The 23,613-nt window shown below is 42.2% G+C and overlaps 1 protein-coding gene across 3 annotated transcripts in view; it reads left to right on the forward strand.

The window, feature by feature from the left end:
* LOC131056059 (pectin acetylesterase 8) overlaps positions 1 to 23,613 on the forward strand; it is a 252,809-nt gene that overhangs the window by 26,966 nt on the left and 202,230 nt on the right. For all 3 annotated transcript variants that reach the window (XM_059209803.1, XM_057990392.2, XM_057990383.2), the window contains exon 2: positions 1,610 to 1,692. In XM_059209803.1, coding sequence (XP_059065786.1) covers positions 1,610 to 1,692 — 83 coding nt within the window. The remainder of the gene's footprint in view (positions 1 to 1,609; positions 1,693 to 23,613) is intronic.

The following is a 23,613-nucleotide window of genomic DNA, read 5'->3' on the forward strand; positions in this document are numbered from 1 at the left end:
ACTTCTTTACACTAGGAGTGATGATCCTAGACTTAGTGGGTTCACAGATTCAGATTGGGCAGGTTCAGTTGATGACAGGAAATCAACCTCTGGATATGTGTTCAGTTTGGGCTCTGGTGTAGTCACCTGGACTAGTAAGAAGCAGCAGGCAGTGGCTCTCTCTTCAATAGAAGCAGAGTATAGAGGAGCTGTTAAGGCTGCTTGTGAGGCAGTTTGGCTTCGCCGGATGCTTGGAGATATGCAAATATCTCAAGCAGGTCCGACTCCCTTGTTTTCGGACAATCAGGGAGTTCTAGAACTTGCCAAGAATCCAGTCTTCCATGAAAGAACCAAACATATATAACTTCATTATCACTACATTCGGCAGTTGGTTGAAGACGGATCCATTCAGTTGCTATATGTTCCTACCTCGGAGTAGTTAGCAGATATTTTCACCAAACCCCTCAGTCCAGATAAGTTTGTAAAATTCAGGGGGTCTATTGGTGTAGTTTAGAATAATACTTTATTATTTTATTATTAATGCTCAATATTGTAAACTCAGTGTAAATATCTTAATAAGATCTTGCTCGATCTTATTGGCAGTTTCTTTTTAGAAACTTGCCCTCTTGAGCGTTTGCTCATTGTTAATATACATTCAATTTTTTACCAATTACTTGTGTAATAATGTGAAATTTCAATTCAGTTCTAATGTATGTAATAAGGTTCTATAATGTATATGATGAATTCATTATCTATATATTATATGAATATTTGAAATTTTCTGTTTTTTATAACTATACCAAAAAAATGACCCATCCCTGCTATCCCTATCCTATAAATTCATAATCATATTATAGATCATGCAAATCTTTGATTATTTTGGTATCATTTAGTTGTGTTGGAAATTGCAATCGACACTTCCATAGATTGCTTGAAAGTCCATGATGAAATGGGAAAGTAACTCAATGTTAAAGCTTGAATTATAGCTTATCCAAGATTTTCAACTTGGTGCTAAAGCTAGCAATAATATTCAGTTAGGGCCTTGACAGGAGTCTAGGTGTTGAAAATTGCAATCAACTTAGCTGGTGTGAGTAGGTCGTGACTTCAAGTTCTAAAAAGTTTTCAGGCATGCTATTTTCACATCTTTACTCTTGGTTTCAGACAATCACTGTGTAAATGTTGATGTTAGATTTTGCATGCTAGTAATGTAGTTAGAGATGCCCTTAAAATTTATAAGAATAATCGTAATGCAAAAAAATTGTAGTGTAATGATCAGATTCATAAATTGACCATGCAAACAATTAAGGGAGTAATGCCATTCTTTTTATGATGAAGGCATTTAAATAAAACAAAGATGGATCAGTGTTTCATCTATTATTGGCTAGGCAATAGTTTTTTAGAGGATATAAAATACAACATTTTTATGCTGCCTTATTTTGTAAGAGAGTGCTTCTGTTTCTTATCTTTACTTGCTTAGTTGATGAGGCTAGTTCTTTTCTAAGGAGCTAAACATTAGTCATGAAAATTTTCAATGGTCTTAATCTTTTATTCACTTTTCTTACATTTGCTTCTTGTTATAGGAATACAGAATGCACAATTTCTTATTAATAATTTTGAATTCATTTTATAGTTTGCTTAGATGGAACACCACCGGGTTACCATTTTGATCAAGGTTTTGGTTCAGGATCAAATAGTTGGCTGATTCATCTTGAGGTTAGTCTTTATTTTAAGTCAGTAGTACTTGCTATATTTTCTATATCTGCTAGAAATGGTTGCCTAATTCTTGGAATATTCTTAAGTTTGTATTATCAGTACACACTACTTACAACTTACCATACATATGCACTCCTAAAGACATACTTATAAGTATCAGAAGATATGTTCCCCAACATGCAATTGTCATTTGAAGGGACTATGTTAATTTCCTGAAAGTACTCTTATGTCATTTTTGGTTAGAGTTTTCCTTTATCAAGTCAATTGCTAAAATGGAACATATTACTTCACAGTAACAATTGAGGACAAAGAAATCAATTGGATAATGAAGGCATATCTTGTTACAGCCCAAGCACCTTTGTAACATTTTATGAGCCACATATAATGGTGCATCACATAATCTCTCCTCTAAAATATGGTAAACCTGTTCAATGAAAAATGCATTATCATCCCAAGAGCCAGCCTATGACCATAGTAGATGTTTAGATTTTTTAATTTCATATAAAATAAAATTTAAGATGATTTTAACACTTGGTTTTGAATCAACTGCGATTCTTCAGAAATTTGATCACCCACTAAGAAAAAACAAAGGAGGAACAACAACTAAACAAGGAAATGTTTTTGGTTGACACACGATTTCTTGTAAACCTGGGTGCTCCTACATTAGATTCAACCTTGAAAAAAAAACTAAAAGAGTGACCAAAAATTGATGGTAAATGTCTTCATTCAAGTGGGATCATTTTTTATTGTTGTACAAAATTTATAATTTGTTCTAGCTTGTGTAATTGATCTAGAAAGAGGCAGACAAAATCCATTGTGTAGAGTCAAATCAGATGATATTAAGTTGACTTTTTTCTTACCCTTATATGAGGAATTGCTTGAGGTAGATTTGGTGGAATGCGAAAAGGCTTGGTTGAACAATCTGGCAGATAGTTAAAAGTCACAAGTGATGGTTGAAAGAGAATAAATCAGTTTTGCCTAAAACATTGTGTAAGAACTCAAACATGAATTTGCAATTATGATCACTCTTTTCAATTGAATCATGGTTCAAGAAGAAGACTAGTTTTAAGTTGTGGATGTTCTACATCATTAGCACTATATATAATGGGAGTAAACATTTTGATTGGTTCACTTTGATTAGTGATTGCTTACACAAACAATTGACAAAATTTGAGTAGGTTCATAGGTTCCTAATGTGTTATCTTGTGTATTTAATAGCTCATCATGGGACTTTCACAAGATTGAACATCATAGGGTTGTATCAACACGCTCATATAAACAAACATTTCCCTCAGTTGGAGTATACTAAATCCCTTAAACACTACAAAATTGTGAATGATGCTTTTCTTATGCATTCAATACAATAGATGAAGAACCAAACACAGACGAGGATTTCAAAAAGAGCCAAAGTTGTCATGGCTAACTCGGCAGACTGGTTCATTCACTTCCTAACTTTCAGTTACATTTGGGTGTTTGGATTCACATCCCACTTGTACATATTGCCAAGACACCCAAGTAATGAGGTAGTTTCATGGAGTATATTCATCAAATTTATGAAATACATTTTCTCTTGAGAGGGAGAGATAGACATAGAGTAGGTTTCCCAATTCAGCTAGGAATATACAAGTACAATATAATAATGGATTTCAATTTTATCAATTAAAAATGGCTAGTTTCCATCTAAAATTCATCTATGTAAAAAGACACCTATTGCACAAAGGGCATTGTGCAAGCAAGGCTGGCAATCAATTATATGCATGTTCCAAATTGAAGATTATTTGGCTGATTGTGTGGATGAGTTCAAAGTATGAAAGAGAGAATTCAACCATTTGATTGTTTGTCAGTTTGTTGATTGTCTATTGGAGGATGTAGGGGGAATTTCAAATGGTGAAGTTGACATCTTATCACTACAGTTCATGAAGAATAAGATAGATCAACAAGCTTTTCCTTTAGTTAATTGGTCTTAAAAAGAGATTTCTTCAAATGAAGAAAGGGCCGATATAGTTTTGAAGGGTAGTAGATAGTAAGATACTTCTTGAATTCAAAATTGACAAGGAAATAGTTGGTCCTAAAGAAGAAAACCATAGTTTCAAAGCATTTAGCAAGAAAAACACTTCCACTATCTTCTTCAAATCCATTGATAAAAATAAAAAATGAATGAAAATAATATAAAAGAAAATTAGAAGAAAAAGGGAAAAAGTAATCTGAAAGAAGGAAATTTGAGGGAGATCGCAAAGAAGAGGATTGATATTGCCATGTTGATATAACATGAGAAACCAATATTGATCCTTATTTCTCCATCACCAGTTAGAGATCTTGAAACGTCCTACCCCGTTTGCACTTATAATTTTTTCCACTTCTTTCACCCACTCAGCTATGTAGGTATTTTGTCAAACAGTTTGCTTGCAATTATCTTGTGAAATGATATACAATATTGAGCACAAGGTTGCTGATTGGTTTGTTTTTTCAGTTATCATTCATTGGCTTTTCAAGCATTAACAGTCACATTGCATGAAGTAAAGATAAACTAGTTTCATTAACCATACAACAATAAATTGTTTATTCACTAGTCACTAGGATTAATACATAAATGGAATAACTTTCAGTCATGATAGACCTGCAATAATAGTGGCACTGCTGTTAGCAACCAGCTATGATTTTGAGACTCCCTCGAGGTTGATCCTTGCACCAATACCAAGGACAATGAGGTACAAATGTCCTCCAAAACAAAGCCAAACTCCTTGAGCAGTTTCAGACCTGGAAACTCATGCTTCATGAGCTGTCTGGGAACTTATATGCCTGAGAATGATGCTCAGAAGATATCAGTAGTGCTTCCAAGCTTGCAAAGGGAGTGTCAACCCAAACAATGAGACTGAAACTTCCTTGAACCTCTTCAAATATGATCCCAAACTGTTATACAAAGATCTGCAGCAATGAAACTTCCCTTACTATCCTGCTAAGAATGGAATAGGAGCTCCAAATACATTACTGTAGCATTACTGTAGCGTGACACTGTAGAAGCACAGTTCATTTCACTGTAGCAAGCCTTCAACATTCATTAAAGCTTCAAAATATTCACAATATTCATGCCAAACCCTAGCCATCTAAGGTATGATGAAAATACCTCCAAATCCGAAGCAATATGTCTTCCACCTTCAACTAAACTTCAAACCCTAGCAAGTTGAAGCTCCACAATGATGTAAACTTGCAAATATACTCAATGATGAACCCTGGGTGAATTCACCTCTCAATGTGGAGTTGGGTTTCGTCCAATCCACTAAGAAACTCCAAGCATTTTTATCTTCAGATTTTTTGTAAATGAAAGCCAAAAGTTCTGAAGCTTCTAGAGAGAAGAGAGAAAATAAATAAGCCAAGTATATGCAAATGAGCTCCAAATGAGCCCTTTTATAATTCTCTAAGGAAGCTTCCGGAAAACCCATTTAATTTTCCCTCTCTTTTAATATTCATATTTGCTTGCAATTGGGAATAAAAATAATAAAGTAACCCCTTTTATAATTTTAATTAATTCAATATTCACCTTATATCTCCCAATATTGGTGCCTATCTCCATAAAACACTTTATTAAATTATTTAAAACCTTATAACTCCCTATGCCTCGAAACAAAGTAACTTTATGAAAACTATTTAAAAATCACTCTAGCCCCCTTTATGTCGTCATATCATAAAGTTGTTTAATATAATTAATATTATTAAAGTTAAACTTGATTTAACTTTAATAATTTAACTTAAATCATTAAACCCCTGATAATTGCCAATATCAACTCATGGGATTAATCCATCCACTTTCCAAATATAGATATGATGCCAACTGACCACCTTGGTGACTTACTATAAATAGTAAGTATGAGCAAAACATCCAAGTGACTAAAGATAGTAAGTGTGAATCAAAATGTCATGAATGATCTTTGAAAGGCACACCACCAATAAACTAGGACACTGAGCTGAAGAATATTGAATTAAGCACTAAAAGGTCAACTGAAGAGCCATAGAACACCCTCTAAAGCGTCCCCTCATCACCATGTTAGCATATGGGGACCAAAGTCATAGGCTAACCTCTAGAAATAGTTGATGCCTTAAAGGGGGCATTACAAAACCTTCCTTCAAGGAGGTCATATTCACCCTTGTTTGGTCAAAGCCTAGTGTTGATGTGTTTTTTATGGCACTTCAAACACTGAATAAAATACTAAGTATTCTATCCACTCTTGAACAAGGAAACATCGAATGCTAAGCTTCGTGATCAAACAAGGCAACCCCGAGGTTTACAATGCGAACAATCAAATTTATGTTGTCGATAGACTCAACGTATTGATGTGATATGCTGGTTAACACAAAGAGACACAATTGCTCCAGGATTTTATCAATTTCTTTTCCCTAAAATAACTTAAGATATTGCAATAAGGCTCTCCATCTAACTCTATGAAAGATCTTTAAAATAAAATGCAAAAGGGCTAAAGTTTAGGAATCTAATCTATCTCTAACAATGTAAAAAACTATTGATGATCTAGTGAAACCAAACCAAGCTTTGCTTCACCATAAGAAACAACTACACAAAGATGATGCAATCTTCAAAGGAATTGTAAATGATTTTCAAATTTCTCATACACATTAACACCATAAACAATACAAATCGATGAGCATAAAGCAATTGAAGTTAAGCTTTCAATGGAGTTTAGACTAACCATGCACTGCAACTTGCAATCAACAAATCACAAATGGTATGAACATGTAGGTTTTACTATGAATCAACAACAATATCTTCCATTCAGCTAAACAACTTGAAGTAAACAAATCTTAATCTAACTTGAGAAATAGGAAACCATTCTAATACCCAAAACAACACATAGGCTCACCTAGCTTCAATGAGTTTGTATTTATTCTGGCAATATCTCGGCAACAATTTCATAGAAGTCTCTTGCTAAAAATCAAATGAGAAAGCTTTATATAGATCTCTTATTACAAATGAAGGGTCGGGATTGATTTGAAATCAATGGGCAAGATAATTCAAAGCAACCCTAATTAGGGTTGGTTGCAACTACTATCTAATCCCCCAACTTTTATTAAATACCAACCAATGGAAAATAAAACATCCTCCTTGGCACAAAATGTGAGGAGCAAGAGCAAATAGGAAAATTCAATGCCACCTAAGACTATAACAAACTATTATCTAGGAAGATATGCCCCTTATCCCTTTCCTTGATAGAAAATGCAATGAATCTGGACATGATGATTTTGAGCTCTTCCATTGGTGCACTTGGTACAGATTCCACCTTATACTCCATGAGTGCCAAGTCAGTTGTACATGTGGCAAATGTGCTGTCCCATTCCGGTCCTTGATCATGAACACCATTCATGAAAATCATGAATGAGTTAGCATCCTCCAAATGATCCCTTGAAATAGAACCTGTGGACTTGAAGAAGATAGCTTTCATTTTATCTTTCAATTGATTCACATCCATATCCTTCTCATCAATCACTTCCCTTCCAAGCACTACCTCTGTCGCAATGAGGATTCTATCATGAATTCCCTTGATCATGGCACCTAATTGATTGCAATCTTCTTTCACCCTCTCAAAAGTTTCCATTCTTGTCATCAATGCATATTACCATCGGCGAAAGTCACAAGCTTGACTTGCTTCCATCACATATCCATCCACCAAAGTTTGCTTAGGAATATCCATCAACACATGCAAACGTGGAATAGTTTTCTCCTTGACAACTTGGAACTCATCACACAATGCAATTATAGCTGGAATCCTATCTTGAATGAATGTAACTCTACCATATGATTGTACCAACTCCTCAATCGCTTGTACCGACTCCTCAATGAATACTGTTTGCCCTCTCGGGTGAATAACTTAAGACATAAAGAACATAACGCAGAATAATGCCGTAAATATCAGACAAAGTATATCAGATGTTCTATTCATCACAAGTCCCTTTTACAAGTTACATTCTGAAGTATAAAAGGGTACCGAGGGGGTGCGAGCGCCAACCGTCGCACCGCAACTTCCACCCCTCGGTTGCCAACTAACCAAAACAATTACACTTAACTAATATTATTCCCGTGTACAATAATACCGCCAACATCATCCCCCCCAAAAAGAAAAGTCGTCTCCAGGCGACTTACAAAAATGGAGATAATGCAACGTATACAATATATCTGAAAGACTAGGGAGGGGGCTGAGAAAGCGTCCCTGAAGCAGAAGTGTGAGATGTCGATGTTTGGGCTGCCAAGCGGGCGCGGAGCTCGTACACCTGCTGAGTGCGTGCAGCCACATCCCGTTTTGCTACCAGTACCTTCTCTAAAGCTGTCTTCACCATGTGTGCGGCTTCCAGCAACTCCTTCTCTTTCGTATCCACTGCCTCCGTCGCACAAACCAATCGAGTTTGCTCGGCTGCCAGACGAGTCTCTACCTTGGCCTTCGCTGCCCGGGTCTCAGCCGTCTTTGTGCGGGCCGTCTCTAACTGTGCCAACAATTGCGCCCTCTCGGCTGCCCAGGAGGCTTGCTGATTGGCCACCTCCTCCTCCAACGCTACTCGGGCAGCCTCCTTGACTACAGACTCCTGCTGTGTACGCCTCAATGTATAATAGGCATCCCGATAGACCTGCTTGATCTCGCGGACAACTGCCGTCACCCGACTCTCCACAACGGGCTGACGCAGCCTCCAAGCCTGGAGCATCTCCACTGTCTCCGCAGTCGGCCACCCCTGAGACTCAAAGCAGGTAGCAAAGGCTGTCGGGCAGCCCACCCGCATAAACTGTAAGACCTGCTCTAGCTCCACCACCACCTGCTGCAATGCTTGCGTCTGGGCAGCGGCCACCACCCGCCTACCCCTCGTCACCATATCAGCCATGTCAGCTAGATAGGTCACAACATCCTCCTCTGTCTGTGCTGAAGGCTGTGAAGTCCCTGGTGGAACGACCACTACTGTATCCTGCTGTGAAGGTACCGCCTCCGCCACCGAAGGTGCACCACCTCCTGGTGCCTGCCCAGCAGAGGCGACCTCCCCCGCCTCGTGCCCAACTGTGAGTCCATGTGCCTCCCCTGACGAGTCATCCAAGTCGACTACCTCTGCTCGAGTCTCTCGACATGGTGAGAATACAACAGCTCCCTCCGGCTGTGCCAGTGTCATCCGAAACCGCTGTGTAAGCCAGCTCTGCATAGCCTCAAGGTCAGCAGGCATCTCTGTGACCGGGGGGTGGTTCGCTGTCGTCGGCTCCTCCAACAAGGAAGCAGAAACAGTCACCACTGCGTCACTACCCACGACGTCCAACCGTACGTGAGGCTCGGTATCCACCACCTCCGTCTGCCCTTGCTCCTTAGCAACCACTACCCGATGTGGTGACTCGTCCGTCCCTGACTCTGCCATGTCCTCGGTAAGTGCCGCCGTGGTTGGGACAGTGATGCTCTCTGTTGCCCGTGCTGGAGGGGACCAAGTGTAACAGGCGTATGGCTCTGCCCGAAGGCCAGAATATAGGTGCCGCCTACTCCAGATGTTGCCACAGGCGTGCCCATCGGTAACAGAGGTGGGGCAAACAGGACTCGTACAGGCTCCTCCGTCGCCTGGCTGCTATCGTCCTCATCTTCTGCCTCCGATTCCTCCATGCTGCTGGAATCCCTCCCTGAGGCTGAGGCTCTATCTACTGCCCGTTTCCGCTTAGCGGAAGAGTGCCCAATGTCCAAGTGCCTCCAATAATGCCTCCAATACATTATTGGAGGCTCCCCTGCTGTCAACGGTCCCTGCGGCCGTACCTCCAACTTGTCCTCCGGCACTACTTCCCGCGTGGCCTCCAGGAATAACCCTATAGCGTAGTGAGGCATATAGAATGTGCGATGCTGGAGCGTCAAAAACTCATACATACGCTCTGCCAGTAACGCGGCCCAGTCATATACGATGCCATTCATCAGCCCATTCATCAGCATAATCTGAGGGAGGGCAATGTCCGACGCCCTATCCGACCCTGTCAATCTGCTCTTGATGACATCCATAATGCATCTCCAGTGGCCCTCCGCAACAAAAGTCTTACGGATTCCATGACTCTTCGTGGCTCTAGCCACGCTGTCCAAGTCCGCTGTCGTCAAGTTCCGGGAGACTAATTTAATCCACCGCTCCTTCTCCTCCCGTGTCATCTTTTTGGCCTTTAAATCTATTTTCTTGCCCTGGCTGCCCGGAATGCCAAATACCCTCATGAAATCCCCTGCTTTGAAGGATATAGTGACATCCCTCCGGAGGTATTCAAACGTGCTGGTGCATGTATGCCTGTCGAAGGTGTCCACCATGAAGCGTAGGGCACCCTCGTACTCCCAGATAGGGAACACGGGCATCCGAATAGCCCACTCTACTTGTGCCTTTCGGAGGTTTTGCTTTACCAGGTCATTATCGGGGGTGTCTTGCCACCATTTTCGGCATTCCAATCCATTTAGGCCTTCAAAAGTAACATTTTGTGGCGTCATTGTGTTTTTCGCACTGATGGCAGCCTGTGGTGCCTTCTGTTTTTGTTTTTGTCGGGCGCTGGCATCCATGGTGCCGCCTGCAACACGTACTCTCGATGCTAAAACCCTGATATTGCTATCCCTATCCCTCTGGCTGGTACTGGAAGAAGCGTGCAGCTGTTTCTTCTAGCTTCTTTTCCCTATTGAATCCATCAATCTCTGTATAACTGGTCTCCTGTAAAACAATCGTACCGTCTTCGGCACCTTCGTAACGACCTTCTTTTTCGTGCGGCTGCTTGGTCTACCTGTGGCATGGCTGCGTGGGATTGTGCGGACTTGGAGTATTTTTCCCTTTGCGGCTGCTGCACGTAACCCTTGCTGTGCGTGTTGTGTGATCGGGCCATGCGGTGTGTGGTCGAGCCGTGTGGTGCGTCTTGCTCTCCTTTTATCCTTGGCTGTGCGATGATGTGCCTTCGACAGTGTTTGGCGTTGTGCGGGGTGTGCGGCGTCTTCTTCTTTCCTCGCGTCGCGTGGTTGTCTGCTGTGCGGTGTTGTGCGGCTTCTATGTTGCGCGGGGGTGTTTTGTCCTTCGTTGGCTTCTATGTTGGCGGTGTTTTAATCTTCCGCGACTACTTGCGATGACCACGTTCGATGGCCCCACCGTCGGTGGTGTCATCGTCAGTGGTCCCACCGCACGATGGTTCCACCATCGGTGGTCCCACCACATGGTGGTTCCACCTTCGGTGATTCCATCGTACGGTGATGCCACCGTACGGTGGTCCCACCGTACGATGGCCAATTTCTTTCTTTCTTTTTTTTTTTTTTTCTTAATTTATTTTGTTATTTTTTTTTGAAAATATTTTTAGCGGGCTGACTGACTAGAGGGTCCCGATTCCCTCCGTTCGTGATAGATCTTTAATTTCGACCCGTTGACTGCGTCTGGTATCTCCTTCCCATCCAGTGTCCACAACTTTATCGCCCCGTTCGTATTGACCTCGCGTATCCGGAAGGGCCCTAACCATTGGACTTTGAATTTCTCGGGTTTAATTTCGTTCTTCCCGTCGAATTTCAAAACCAGCTGTTCGGGAGTAAACTTCATTCGCCGGAGGTGCTTGTCGTGCCACACCTTCCTTCTTTGCTGGGCTGTTTTTGTCGCCCACTGAGCCATCATCCTTCGTTCGTCTAATTTGTTCAAAGCGTACAGCCTCTCCCTCAGGCTTTCCATGTCGCCAAGGCGATTATCGATGGCAATCCGTAGACTCGGCACCATGAATTCAACTGGCACCACGGTTTCTTGTCCATACATTAGCTGGAAGGGAGTCTGTCCAGTAGTTACCTTGTAAGTTGTTCGGTATGCCCAAAGTACTGACGGGAGGCGCTCCTCCCAGTCATCCTTCTCCACTCCGCAAGACTTATATATCACCGACATTATTATTTTATTTGTGGCCTCCGCCTGGCCATTGGCATGTGGGTAGTACGGGCTTGATAATGAGTGAAAAATCTTGAAGTCTGATGTCAACCGCCGTATGACATGGTTCACGAAGTGGCCTCCCCGATCACTGGTCAACTGAATAGGTATACCATAACGCGTAATGATTTGTTCATAAATAAATTTCGCTGTGCTTACTGCCGAATTATCCTAGAGAGCCCTTGCCTCCACCCACTTGGTCAAGTATTCTGTCGCAACTATAATGTACTGGCACCGTCGTGTGCGGCTGGCCTTAAGAGGACCCACAAAGTCGAGTCCCCATCGCTCAAAGAGTTCTTGTGCATGCGACGGGTTGAGGGGCATGAAGTCCCGCTTCAGAGGTTTGCCCGCCCGTTGGCAAGTGTCGCACCCCACGACCCACTCCCTGGTGTCGTGATGTACCGTTGGCCACCATAGTCCTGCGAGAAGCACCTTTTGGGCTGTGGTGTCTGGGCCCATATGTCCACCTGCGGGCCCTTCGTGTGCCTCCCTTAGTACACTCGATACTCCTTCCTCCATGACACAACGGCTTAATATCTGTTCTGGCCCCATTTTGTAGAGTAACCCGTTAATGAGCGAAAAAGTCCTGCTCCTTAATGCGAGCTTTCTTCGTTCCCCTGGAGGCATACCCTCCGAAAATCGGGACGTCGATAGGTACTCTCCAATCTTCCTGTACCACGAAGGGAGTACGGCTATTCGGAACAAGTGTGCATCCGGAAAATCGTCATTTACTCCCTTTGGAGGTTCCCCCGACTTAATCCGGGACAGCTGGTCGGCTATGACATGGCTTCGCCCTGGTCTCACCACAATTAAAAATGTGAACTCCTGTAGCAGAAATAGCCAATGACTTATCCTCCCCTGGATAATGGGCTTGTTTACTAAATACATGAGTGCCTGGTGGTCCACATAAAATGTGAATGGTGTGGCCAGGAGGTAGTGACGGAATTTCTGTACGGCATAGACCATACCGAGTGCTTCGCGTTCTGTGGTACTGTAGTTCTTTTCCGCCTTCGAAAGCAACCTACTGGCAAAATAAACGGGGTGGTCCAGCCCGTGTCCTCCTACTTGGGCTAATGTAGCCCCGATGGCATAGTTTGAGGCATCCACGTGAACGTGGAATTCCTTATCCCAATTCGGGTATGCCAGTATGGGCGCTCCCATCAACCTCGTCTTCAACTCTTCAAAGGCCTTGCTCTGTGGCTCTGCCCAAATGTATGGTTCCCCTTTCCTTGTCAACTTATCCAATGGGTTGGACACCGTAGCGAAGTTCTTGATGAACCTCCTGTAGTACCCCACATGACCAAGGAAGGACTTTATCCCCGTGACATCCGTAGGAGGTTCCATTTCTACGATTACCCAAATCTTGTCCGGGTCCGTTTTCAATCCTTCTTTACACACAATGTGTCCTAGCAATCTCCCCTGTGGTACCATGAATCTACATTTCTTCGGGTTGAGGGCCAACCGTGCCCTTCGACACCTCTCTAGGCACTCCCCGAGAGTTTTTAAGTGGATGTCCTGTTCGCTGTAAATAGACCAATCATCCAGGAATGGTTTGAAGTTCCCCATCGACATCTTGTCGAAGATGTGCAAGATGATGCGTTGAAAGGTGGCAGGCGCATTGCATAGGCCGAAGGGCATTCAGTTGTATGCGTACACACCGTCCTCCACCACGAAGGTTGTTTTCAGCTTATCTTCCTCCGCAATGGATATCTGGTTGTAAGTAGAGTACCCATCCATGAAGGAATAGATTTCATGTCCAGCTACTTCCTCCAAGATGCTGTCGGTGAAGGGTATGGGAAACGGGTCTTTAATAGTGACAGCATTCAGGCATCGGAAGTCTACACAGTTCCGGATCTGATTGGCCTCTTTCTTGAGGGAAATCACAATGGGAGACACCCATTCGCTTGTCTGTACTCTGAAGATTATGCCCGCTTCCAACATCCGCTCAATTTCGTCGTTCACCCGTACCGCATAATTTTTGTTCATTTGGTACGGCCGCTTCCTCACTGGCTTGGCTCCCGATACCAATGCTATTCGGTGCACACATAACTCTGGGGGCACGCCCTTCAAGTCCTTGTATGTCCATGCAAAGACATCCTTGTATTCAAGGAAAATTTTGAAGGCTGCTGCCTTCAACACTGGATTCCAGTCATCCCCGACAAGGATGATCTTGGGATCACTTGTCTCCCCGAGATTCGTTTCCTTTAACTTGGCTTCCTGATACTTAATGGGCTCCCCTTCTAGGAATTGGTGTGCCGGCGTCTCATTCACTGCTGCCTCCCCTTGCTTATACTCGCCATATTCTGGGGGAAATATATCTGGTGCTTCTTCGATGCTCAATACGTTGCATGAGGGTGTAAATAGTTCATAATCTCCCATTTGCCAATGGAAGAGGCCATTCAAGGAGTCCCCATCGTCCCCTGAGCATGCCTCGAGTTCTAACACCCTTTCGTCACTAGGCTCCATGCGGCATCCATTTCCACCCTCCACTAACTGGTCCCCCTCAGATTCCGAGTCGGAGGAGGAAGCTAACTCCTCACTCACCATCTGCGTACGGAGATTGATTACATACTTCCTCCCGACGTTTTCCAAAGAAAGGGTATTCTGCTTCTAGTTATGGTTCGCTTTTGCTGCAATGAGCCACCCTCGCCCAAGGATGGCGTCATATCCTTTCTGCTTCAGGGGAATTACCACAAAATCCAGCACGAATGGCTGCGTGCTGACCATCACCTGCTGGCCCATGAGGGTACCAAGGGGTTTAATCCCATGTTGGTCTACCCCTAGCAGGTTGAACGTAGGGGGCCACAACGTAGGCTTCCCCAATTTTTTCCATGTCGCTTCTAGGAGTACATTTACTCCTGACCCTCTGTCCACAATAGTGTCTGTTAAGGTAGTCCCTAGTATACCCATTTCTACCACCGCCGGGTGGCGTCCGCTGTTGACTACCAACAACATGGGGTCGATCGCGGGGCTCACGAGCTCCCTAAACACGGGGTTGGTTGTGGGGCTCACGACCTCCCTCGTTTTTACTTGTGGGGGTACAGAGTTTAAAATAGCCGTTTTTAGTTGCGGCATAGTCTCTAGGAGGTCTTGAATTCTCACGGGTACCTCTATTTGCAATATTTGCCATAAGATTTCCTCTTCTCCCTTCGTCCGTGGTGGACTTGCTATCTGGTGACTGTTCTGTCCTTGTGTGGCCATTTCCTTTGTGATCTCGTCTCTGGCCTCCCGCACTCTCTCGGTCTCCGTGTGGGGATTTGCGTAGGCAATCTTTTTAGCCTGTGCCCTTGTGATTGCCAACACTTCTGCCTTCGTAGGTTCTATGTTTAGAAGGTTTACACCAGGCTTCGAGCAATTTGCGTCCTCATGATCGCCTGGGCCGCACCATCGGCAGAGGTGCTGAGGGTTGGCTTCCTTCGTGTAATCGCGGGCGAAGTGTCCCCACTGATTGTAGGCCCTACATTGAATCATTGGCCAGCCCTTGGCATCATACTGGATCCGGTTTCTGTTGTTGTTATTGTTATTATTTCTTCCGCCGCTGCGTCTATTATCCCGGTATCCTCCAGTCGATGCCGTTGTGTTAGTCTGTTGGCTCGTACCCGCTGGTGCGGATGTTGTGGCCTGCTCTGTGAACAGCACTTGGTTCGTGCTTCAGGTTTTCATGTTGTATGGGCACTCCTTGGTGGAGTGTCCCATCACTTAGCAAATCTCGCAGAATGCCTTCTTCGGGCAAGTACCCTTGGTGTGTCCGTCACTCATATAGTCAGTACACCACACTTCATTTTCTTCCGTCTTACTTGTACTCCCTTTCATGGTTTTGAATTCTTTCAGCATTCGTTCCATGCCCTTTTGGAGCGCGTGTACCTTTTTACTCGATTCGCCACCGCTATTGCTCTCCCCATTAGAATCTTCATCATCGTCAGATGAATATTTATTACTTTTCTTCTTCCTTGATGTTTTGTATTCGCTTTCTAGATCCATCGCCCTGTTGTAGGCGTTGTCATATGACGTAGGGGGTACAATCTTCATTTTTTTTCGTAGGGATGATTTCAATCCTTCCACAGACCATCGTTTTTTTAAGCCCTCAGTCGGCTGGCTCTCCATTTTACCCAACAATTCCTTTAGTCTCCTGCTGTATGCCCGTACTGTCTCCTTAGTACCTTGCTTGGTACTGTATATCTCTGTTACAATTTCGTTGTCATCACGGAGCAACCGAAACTCCTCCGTGAATTCCTTCTGTAGGTTGGCCCATGTGGCCACTTTTTGCTTATCTACATCGGAGTACCAATCTATGGCGACTCCACGTAACATGGCTGAGAATTGCTGTACCCAGTCATTCTGGTCTGTCACTCCGTTGGTAGACCAAATGGTTTCACATGTATGGCAATGCCGTAAGGGGTCTTCCTTGCTGTCCCCTATGAATTTTGGCAATTTTTGTTTACTCGCCATCCCTGGTCGTCTTCCTGGGGGCGGTTGTGTCTGTGTCTATGGCCCTACGCTGCTTCCTCCGGTGGTGTTGGTGGTGTGTCCTGAAGGTACGGTGTTTTGCCTGTCGCGTGTGGCACCTACACTCGTAATGTTGCCCTCCCCTTCGCTCTGACACGCGCCTACTCCTGCTTCCTGTTGGTGATCTTCACTCCTCGGCGTAAGGGATAAGTTCCTAAACTGATCCGGAGTCTCCTCGATTAGATTTCACCGTAACCTTGTTTCTTCTAGAAATTCTTCGTGGCTCCACGTCCTACGATGATCTGGCGACACGTAGAAATTTCCGTCAGCCTCTGCACCTTCCGTGACACCTCCTTGGTTCCCCTTAGGCCCCCCTTCGGCAGGTTGTCCTTCGGCAAGTTGCCTCAGCCTCCGTCTACATTCTACTTGCTGCTCCAGAATCAAAGCCCTCTGTGCGGCCTCCCACTCGTTCGTTTTTGGTTTTTTATTTCTGTCTTTATTCAATAGGTTTGGCATTAATTGTCGCACATTTCCATAACTCTCAATTCATAAATCAAAACATGTCTTTATTAATTCATCTGCTCAAGTACAACTCGTGTCAATGACACTTTTATTTGAAAATAAGAAGTTCACGGTTGAATTCCCTCCTTGGCTGGCACCATCGCGTTCCGTTTCCCGTCGGCTGTTCTCTTCGTAGCGTTGCAGGATTTGTTGTCGTCGCTCTTCCTGGGCAATCTCCTCCAGGTGGGCTTGTTGTGCCAACGATGCCTGTGCAAGCAACCGGGGGAGGTGGTTCATTAACCGGTTTACTGCCGGGCTAACCTCCAGCGCTGTCCACACGGCACTTGGTGGGATTTCTGCCTCCGCCGCTTCTCGTCGAACGTATGTCTGAATGGCTACCTGGAGCAAAATTGAAAATTCTCGCGTTGCCGTGTCTTCTCTTGTGTAAATTTCTGTCCGCGCGTCGTCGGCCTCCGGGTTTACTTCACCAACGGGTAGGCCCATTGTGTCTGTGCGCCATCCGTGTCTTCCGTTCCCGAGTTCGTCTAGGCAATGGCGCCAAATGTTTGCCCTCTCGGGTGAATAACTTAAGACATAAAGAACATAACGCAGAATAATGCCGTAAATATCAGACAAAGTATATCAGATGTTCTATTCATCACAAGTCCTTTTTACAAGTTACTTTCCGAAGTATAAAAGGGTACCGAGGGGGTGCGAGCGCCAACCGTCGCACCGCAACTTCCACCCCTCGGTTGCCAACTAACCAAAACAATTACACTTAACTAATATTATTCCCGTGTACAATAATACTGCCAACAAATACATTTGCTTTATCAAATCCACTTCCAATCCAGTTGTTTGCTTCCTATGTTGTAGATTTCATTTCTTCCAAATCCTCAATTGATTCCATTGAAAGTGCTGCAAGAGGGACAAATGTTCCTTCAGCTTGCTGAATTGGATTCAACGAGTGTCATATATACTTCTTTAATTGCTGGTTCTCCACTTTAAGTTGATTCTTCTTTTCTCCTTCTTTCCTCCATCTTTTCTTAATCACATTTGAGGACTCATCAAATTCCCTGATCACTTGTTCTTGTGTTGCTAGTCCTAAACAATTGTAATCTCATACTTTTCTGGAGTGATGTCATCTTGTGTCTTATCAACCTTTGGAATTGCAACTTGCACTGTATGAGATCCTAAACTATCCTTTGTGATCTTGTAGTATCTCTTGGCTTGTTTCTTCTCTGTAGTCTTGCCAATCCCCAAGGATTCATTCCCCTCTTGACCTCTTGGAACACTTGGATGAACCTCAACTTCCTTTTGTGACTCATTTTCTGCGACTGATTTTACATTTCTACCCACGGAAGAGGCAACTTGTTGAACAAAAAAAGTGCTAGCCGATGAGTGTGTAATGGGAAAATACAAGTTTGCACTTGTAATTGGTTCTTAGAGACTCATTTTCAAGTGTTTTTGAGTGCATTTTAGACCAATTTCGGGTCTTAGAGACCCGACCGCAAGTAAGAGAACATTACAACTTGCACTTGTAATCGGGTCTTTAAGACCCGATTGCAAGTAAGCACTTTTATTGGGTATAAGCTTGCAATCTTGTGGGAAAACCTTCATAATCTGTCTTTAGAACATGGGAATTTGTGGAGGCAAACAATATTTTAAAACTCTTGAAATCATTTGCAATCGGGTCTCTAAGACCCGATTGCAAGTAATGAAAACCATGAATTATGAACTTGCAATCACCCTTTCGAAACCCAAAATGAAACATGAGGGCACAATAAAGAGGAAACAACAACAATAGGCATGAAAGCTGTCATACCTGCGCATGCTTTGAAAGATCAAGTAATGACAATGAAACAAGCACCAAGTCTTCACGTGGTCAAGGAAAGAAGAGAAAACCAAAACCAAATCTGCAAAAACGTGGCAAAGGTAGAGCAAAAATGGGGATTCAATAAAGTTGCAGACCTTGCCAAGTGTTCTTCATGCCAAAAATCCCTCCAATAGGGGTTTGAATGAGCAAGAGCAAGTAAAAATCAGTTGCAAAACTGATTTTGGGTTTTGAGTGACTCATTACAAGTTGAAAATGACTTGTAATCCTTATTGCATGCAAATTGGGTTTTTTATGACCCATTACAAGTTGCTTTTTGAAAATAACTTGTAATGGGGAAAGGCAATTTCAGGCTTTGGGAGACTCATTACAAGTTGAAAAACTTGTAATTCTTTTTTACTTGCAATCACCTCAAAAAGTTCCTACAAACACTTAAAGTGAAAAAAGAAACATAAAGTGAGTTTACTTGCAATGAGTTTACTTGTAATGACATCCAAAATACCCCCACTTGTAGTGAGTTAACTTGCAATGACATCAAAAAGACCCCCACTTGCAGTGATTGCTCTAAAACCCGAAATTGCACTGAAAATGGCTAAAATAAAGGCCAAAAGTAACCAAAATTTTCACATGGATGAAAGATAAGCTCGTGATTGATTTTTCATCAAGAAATGTAGACTTTCCACCTTGGGAAGTGTTCCCTAGAGTCTTAAAATCACAAATTTCAAGCAAAAAATCTCCTACTTGCAGTGACTGCTCTGAAACCCGAAATTACATAGAAAGCTAAGAAAATGAAGACAAAAATCAACCAAAAATTGGACAACAATGGAAAACACACCCCTTGATGATTTGGAATGAACAAATATGAGTTTTGCACCTCGTAAAACGTGCTCGAGAGACAAAAACGACACATTTTGAGCAGAAATTCATAGGGGTTGTCAAATTTTTGAAAATCGAAAAATTGGGACAACAAACTCTTCCCACTTGTTGAGAATGCCCAGTCAAGGTTAAAACAATTTTTTTTTCACTTTTTCTCACTTTTGACATTTGTTATTGCTAAAAACAGGAAGATATAGTCTTTAGTTTGCTGTTTTTAACATTTTGACATATCATTATATGTAATTTTGTAAACATTATAAACTTATGCTGCTGTTATACATTTTAAAGTTTGAAACTATGAATATGAATGATGAAGTTTAAAATATTGATTATTTGGAGATCATATGACGTGTAATATTTCAATTATGGCTCTTATGTTCTCTAAATGCATTAATTTCATTTTGCTTTTTTGTAAAACTATGGTTTTTTTTTTGCCGAGTCCTTTCCTGAGTTTTTTCCGAGTCCGAGTTCGAGTCCAATTATTGGGCTGCCAAGTTCACGACGAGTTCATGGTTTCCAACTATGGTCTTTAGTGTAGGATATTTCTCCACCTCAATAAACTCCAAAGATTGATAGTGCAAAAGAAAGAAGGGAAGAAGTACTCGCATGGGTAAAAGACTGGTTTTAAGGGAAATAAAAATTTCCTCATATCAAATTAACTTTGATGATAAGTTGATTTGAGATCCTATTGTAAAGAAATCTAGTGCCAATCCAGGATGATGAAGACTACAAAGGGAATTTGATTATTGAAACAAACATTCCACAAGAAGATAAATATGTTTAGGTTTCATAAACCCTTGATTTTGAAATTATCAAGATAGATTTGGGGCTAAGTATGAAAGATCCCTGATGGATCTTTTAAGCTGACAGGCTGTAATTTTTTTAATATTTGTTTTAAAATAAATTCTTCCTGTTTATTAAATGATCTTTCAGAGAGAGACAAAAGTTGCAGAAAGGTTGTGTCTTTTGTTTTTGTTTGTATTTTTCCAGATATAGGTAAACAATGAATAACAACAGCAGCACATATGAAATAGGCTGGAAAATAATTTGCAATAATATAATATTCAGCCAACCCAGAATAGCTACAAATCGTACTAGGCAAAATACATAAATGATATGCCAGCAAAGTATCTACCAACCAAAATAATGTTGCTGACTGCAAGAAAGACCATCCACACACAAAAAAAGAGATGGCTGATGAATACCAATCAGCAACCCACATGCCAACTGGAAGGAGGCCGTACGGCTACTGCAGTCACGTCCAGGCAGCCAAGGAACTCCCACGTGCCAAGCAATATACCCAACGTCCAAAGCCAAAGCTCTTCCAATGCTGAACTTGCACTCCAATCAAAGTCTGAAACCAAATGAAGCTGCTGAAACCTTCTATTGGGGTTTGCATCCCAATATCTAAGCCCTGGGGTTTGCGTCCCAGTTCTCCAGAAATCGCTCCTCAGAGAAAATTCACAAATGCCAAGTTTGAAGATGTAAAAAGATAATAAAAAATGAGCCAACATCTCCTTTTATCTCCCTCTCAAAGCTACTCGAACCCTAAAGGGAGAATATGCTTTTACGTTTATTAAATAATGGCATATTCTTAATTAAAAGGCCTTTATGTATAGGAAAAACACCCCTTTAGTCAAATAACAAAACTCAAGGTGCCAGAAGGTCTCCGGATGATGAAAATAAGTTATAATAATTCAAGACCTTTCCAACGAGCTATAACACATATGCCTGCCTGACCAGAAGAAGCCAAAATCCCCTTATTACTCCAATTAGCTATATAAATAGCTTTATTTAATTAATAAATAAGACGCTAACTTAGGAAATATTAAGAATATATCCCAAATAGCCGTATAATGCTCATCTGACTCCACAAGTCTGAAACGGAGCCTGCCACCTGTCTGTGACTGTTGTCGGAAATCATGGATCCTCGAGCAATCTTGTCCCTAAAATCTAGGGATGCTCCTAGAAGCTAGGAAACATACCCAAATCTCCTAAAACTGAACCCAAGGAATAGTCTCATGGTAACCCAACCCTGGGTACTGTCAAATCCTCCTAAATAGTTGGAATAGCCTCCACAAAAGAAGGAAATGCCTCCTAAAATTAAGGAACTGCTCCAAACTGGTCCACTACTGCCAGAATACCAAATCCCAAACACTGAATATCCTCACTGAGTCTCTATCCACCACTGTCAGCCTACAAGACCCCAAAATAAGCTGACTCACATGTCTCTACTAGACGGAGCTAAAGAGGGGACATGACAGTCCCCCCCTCTCGGAGATGCTTGCCCACAAGCAACTGCAAAGATGGATGCTGCAAAATAGACTCACCCTCCCAAGTGGCATCCTCTATGGGAAAACCTCTCGAGCGTACCAAATACTCCAGAATCACCCGGTTTCTCAGCCATCGTTCCCTCACCTCAAGAATCTCCTCAAACCAGAGTCAATTTACCTTCCTCATCCATGGGAGGCAAATCGGCTGATGCTGTAATATGTTGTCCCAGGGCCTTCTTCATGCATGACACGTGAAACACATTATGAATTTTACTGCCAGGTGGTAACTCAACCTCATAAGCAACCTCTCCAACTCGCCTGAATACTCTATATGGTCTGTAAAAACGAGGTTTGAGCTTCTCAGCTCCCCATAAGCTATTGTTATAACTTAGACCAGCATCATGAATGAGGTTGTAAATGTTATTATACCAATGCCAACCAAGGATATCGATCCTGATCTCAATGTCCATCAAGTAGTCATATCTCTTCACACTCCCATGCAACTCAAGAGCTGATGTAGACCATGATAAATCTGCAAGTGCATGGGAAATCATAGTAGGACAGCCACTAACTACCGGAGAGTCAAGGAAGATTGAATCACCAACCAACAAACACATAGCTGCCATATCACATGAAATTTGTGACACATCCAAAGAAGAATTGTAGATGCCCTTATCACCAAACAAAATTGTTTCTTGGGTGGCTGTTCCACTACGAATGATATCCATAAAGTCACTATGCTCATCCATGATTGCATATCCTTGAAATTTGTGATCATCATGAAAATCCAATGATGCAATATGTGACTCCTCTAAAATTGGTTTGCAATCAACATACTTACTTTGCTTATGATCAATCTCTAAATCTTCTTTTCTTGGAAGAAAGTGTGATCGAAGATATGCAACTCTTTGTTGTCTTGCCTGATTTAAATGTTTGTGGCGCTCCTTGATTTGTTGTAAGTGCTGCCTTGTCTGGACAAAAAACAACTCAACCTGCCGTGCTCTTTCTAGATCCCCTTCATTCAACCTTCCAGACTGTTCTATCTAAGCTGCTCCAAAGCGCATAAAATCAGTCCCATGGTGAGATGCATCATCAAGCTTATCGCACAACATGAATTCACCTTGTGTAACACCCATGGTAGAATCTCTAGCACTCATCTCTTCATGCTTAGAATTTGCATTAACTTGAAAAAGAAAAGGTATTTTACTGCTGTTATAAAAATCAGAATGACTGTCATGCATTTGTGTCATGTCATCAACTCTTACGAGTACCTCTTTATTGAAAATAACACAAGCATTTTGAGTGCTATCACTTATAGAATATCCTTCATTTGTTATTCCATGTATCATGGTGGCAAACTCTCGAGAATGAGAATGTACACAACTGTTGTCTCTAATCAGAATTTTGGGCTCCTCCTTTATACTTTCTTTCGAATCATCAAACATCACCAACTCTTGACTTGTCCCATGTCTATCTTCCCAAAATTGAATGCCAACATTAGATGACTTGATAACATTGTCTTCTACATGAGTATGGGCTGCTAGCTCATTGTTATTACCTTTCCTTGTGTTTCCTTTGAAGTCTTCAACACTGAATTGTACCTACACACTCTTGGCTGCCACATCTTCAACAATAACCATTAGCTTCCTTGGCTCTTTGTTCACTGCTGATATGCCTATTGTCGGTGTGTTATTGATTTTTCTTGTCTCAACTGAAGTACTGCTGTCAACATCAACTACAAACTCAGCATAAGACAAGTCTTGCTCCTCATTATGTATGGAGTAGTGTACGTCACAAACTTCTTCAGACTGATTTAATACTGTTGTTTTGATATAAACAAATCCAGTCCTCTTGAAGAGACATCATCAAAATAACCATGCTTAACCAATGTATCATGTATACCAACATTTGCAAATTCAATTTCACTACTTGCTCCATGAATAGGAGCTGCAAATTCATGTAATTGAAAGAGGATGATGCTGCTGTCCTTAATCATAGACTTAGGAATGATTGTAGCCTTTCTTCCATTACCTTGGAAAACTTCAATGCAAGTGTACACTTGCATAC

This window comes from Cryptomeria japonica, chromosome 8 (genome assembly GCF_030272615.1).
Source record: "Cryptomeria japonica chromosome 8, Sugi_1.0, whole genome shotgun sequence".
Lineage (NCBI taxonomy): Eukaryota > Viridiplantae > Streptophyta > Pinopsida > Cupressales > Cupressaceae > Cryptomeria > Cryptomeria japonica.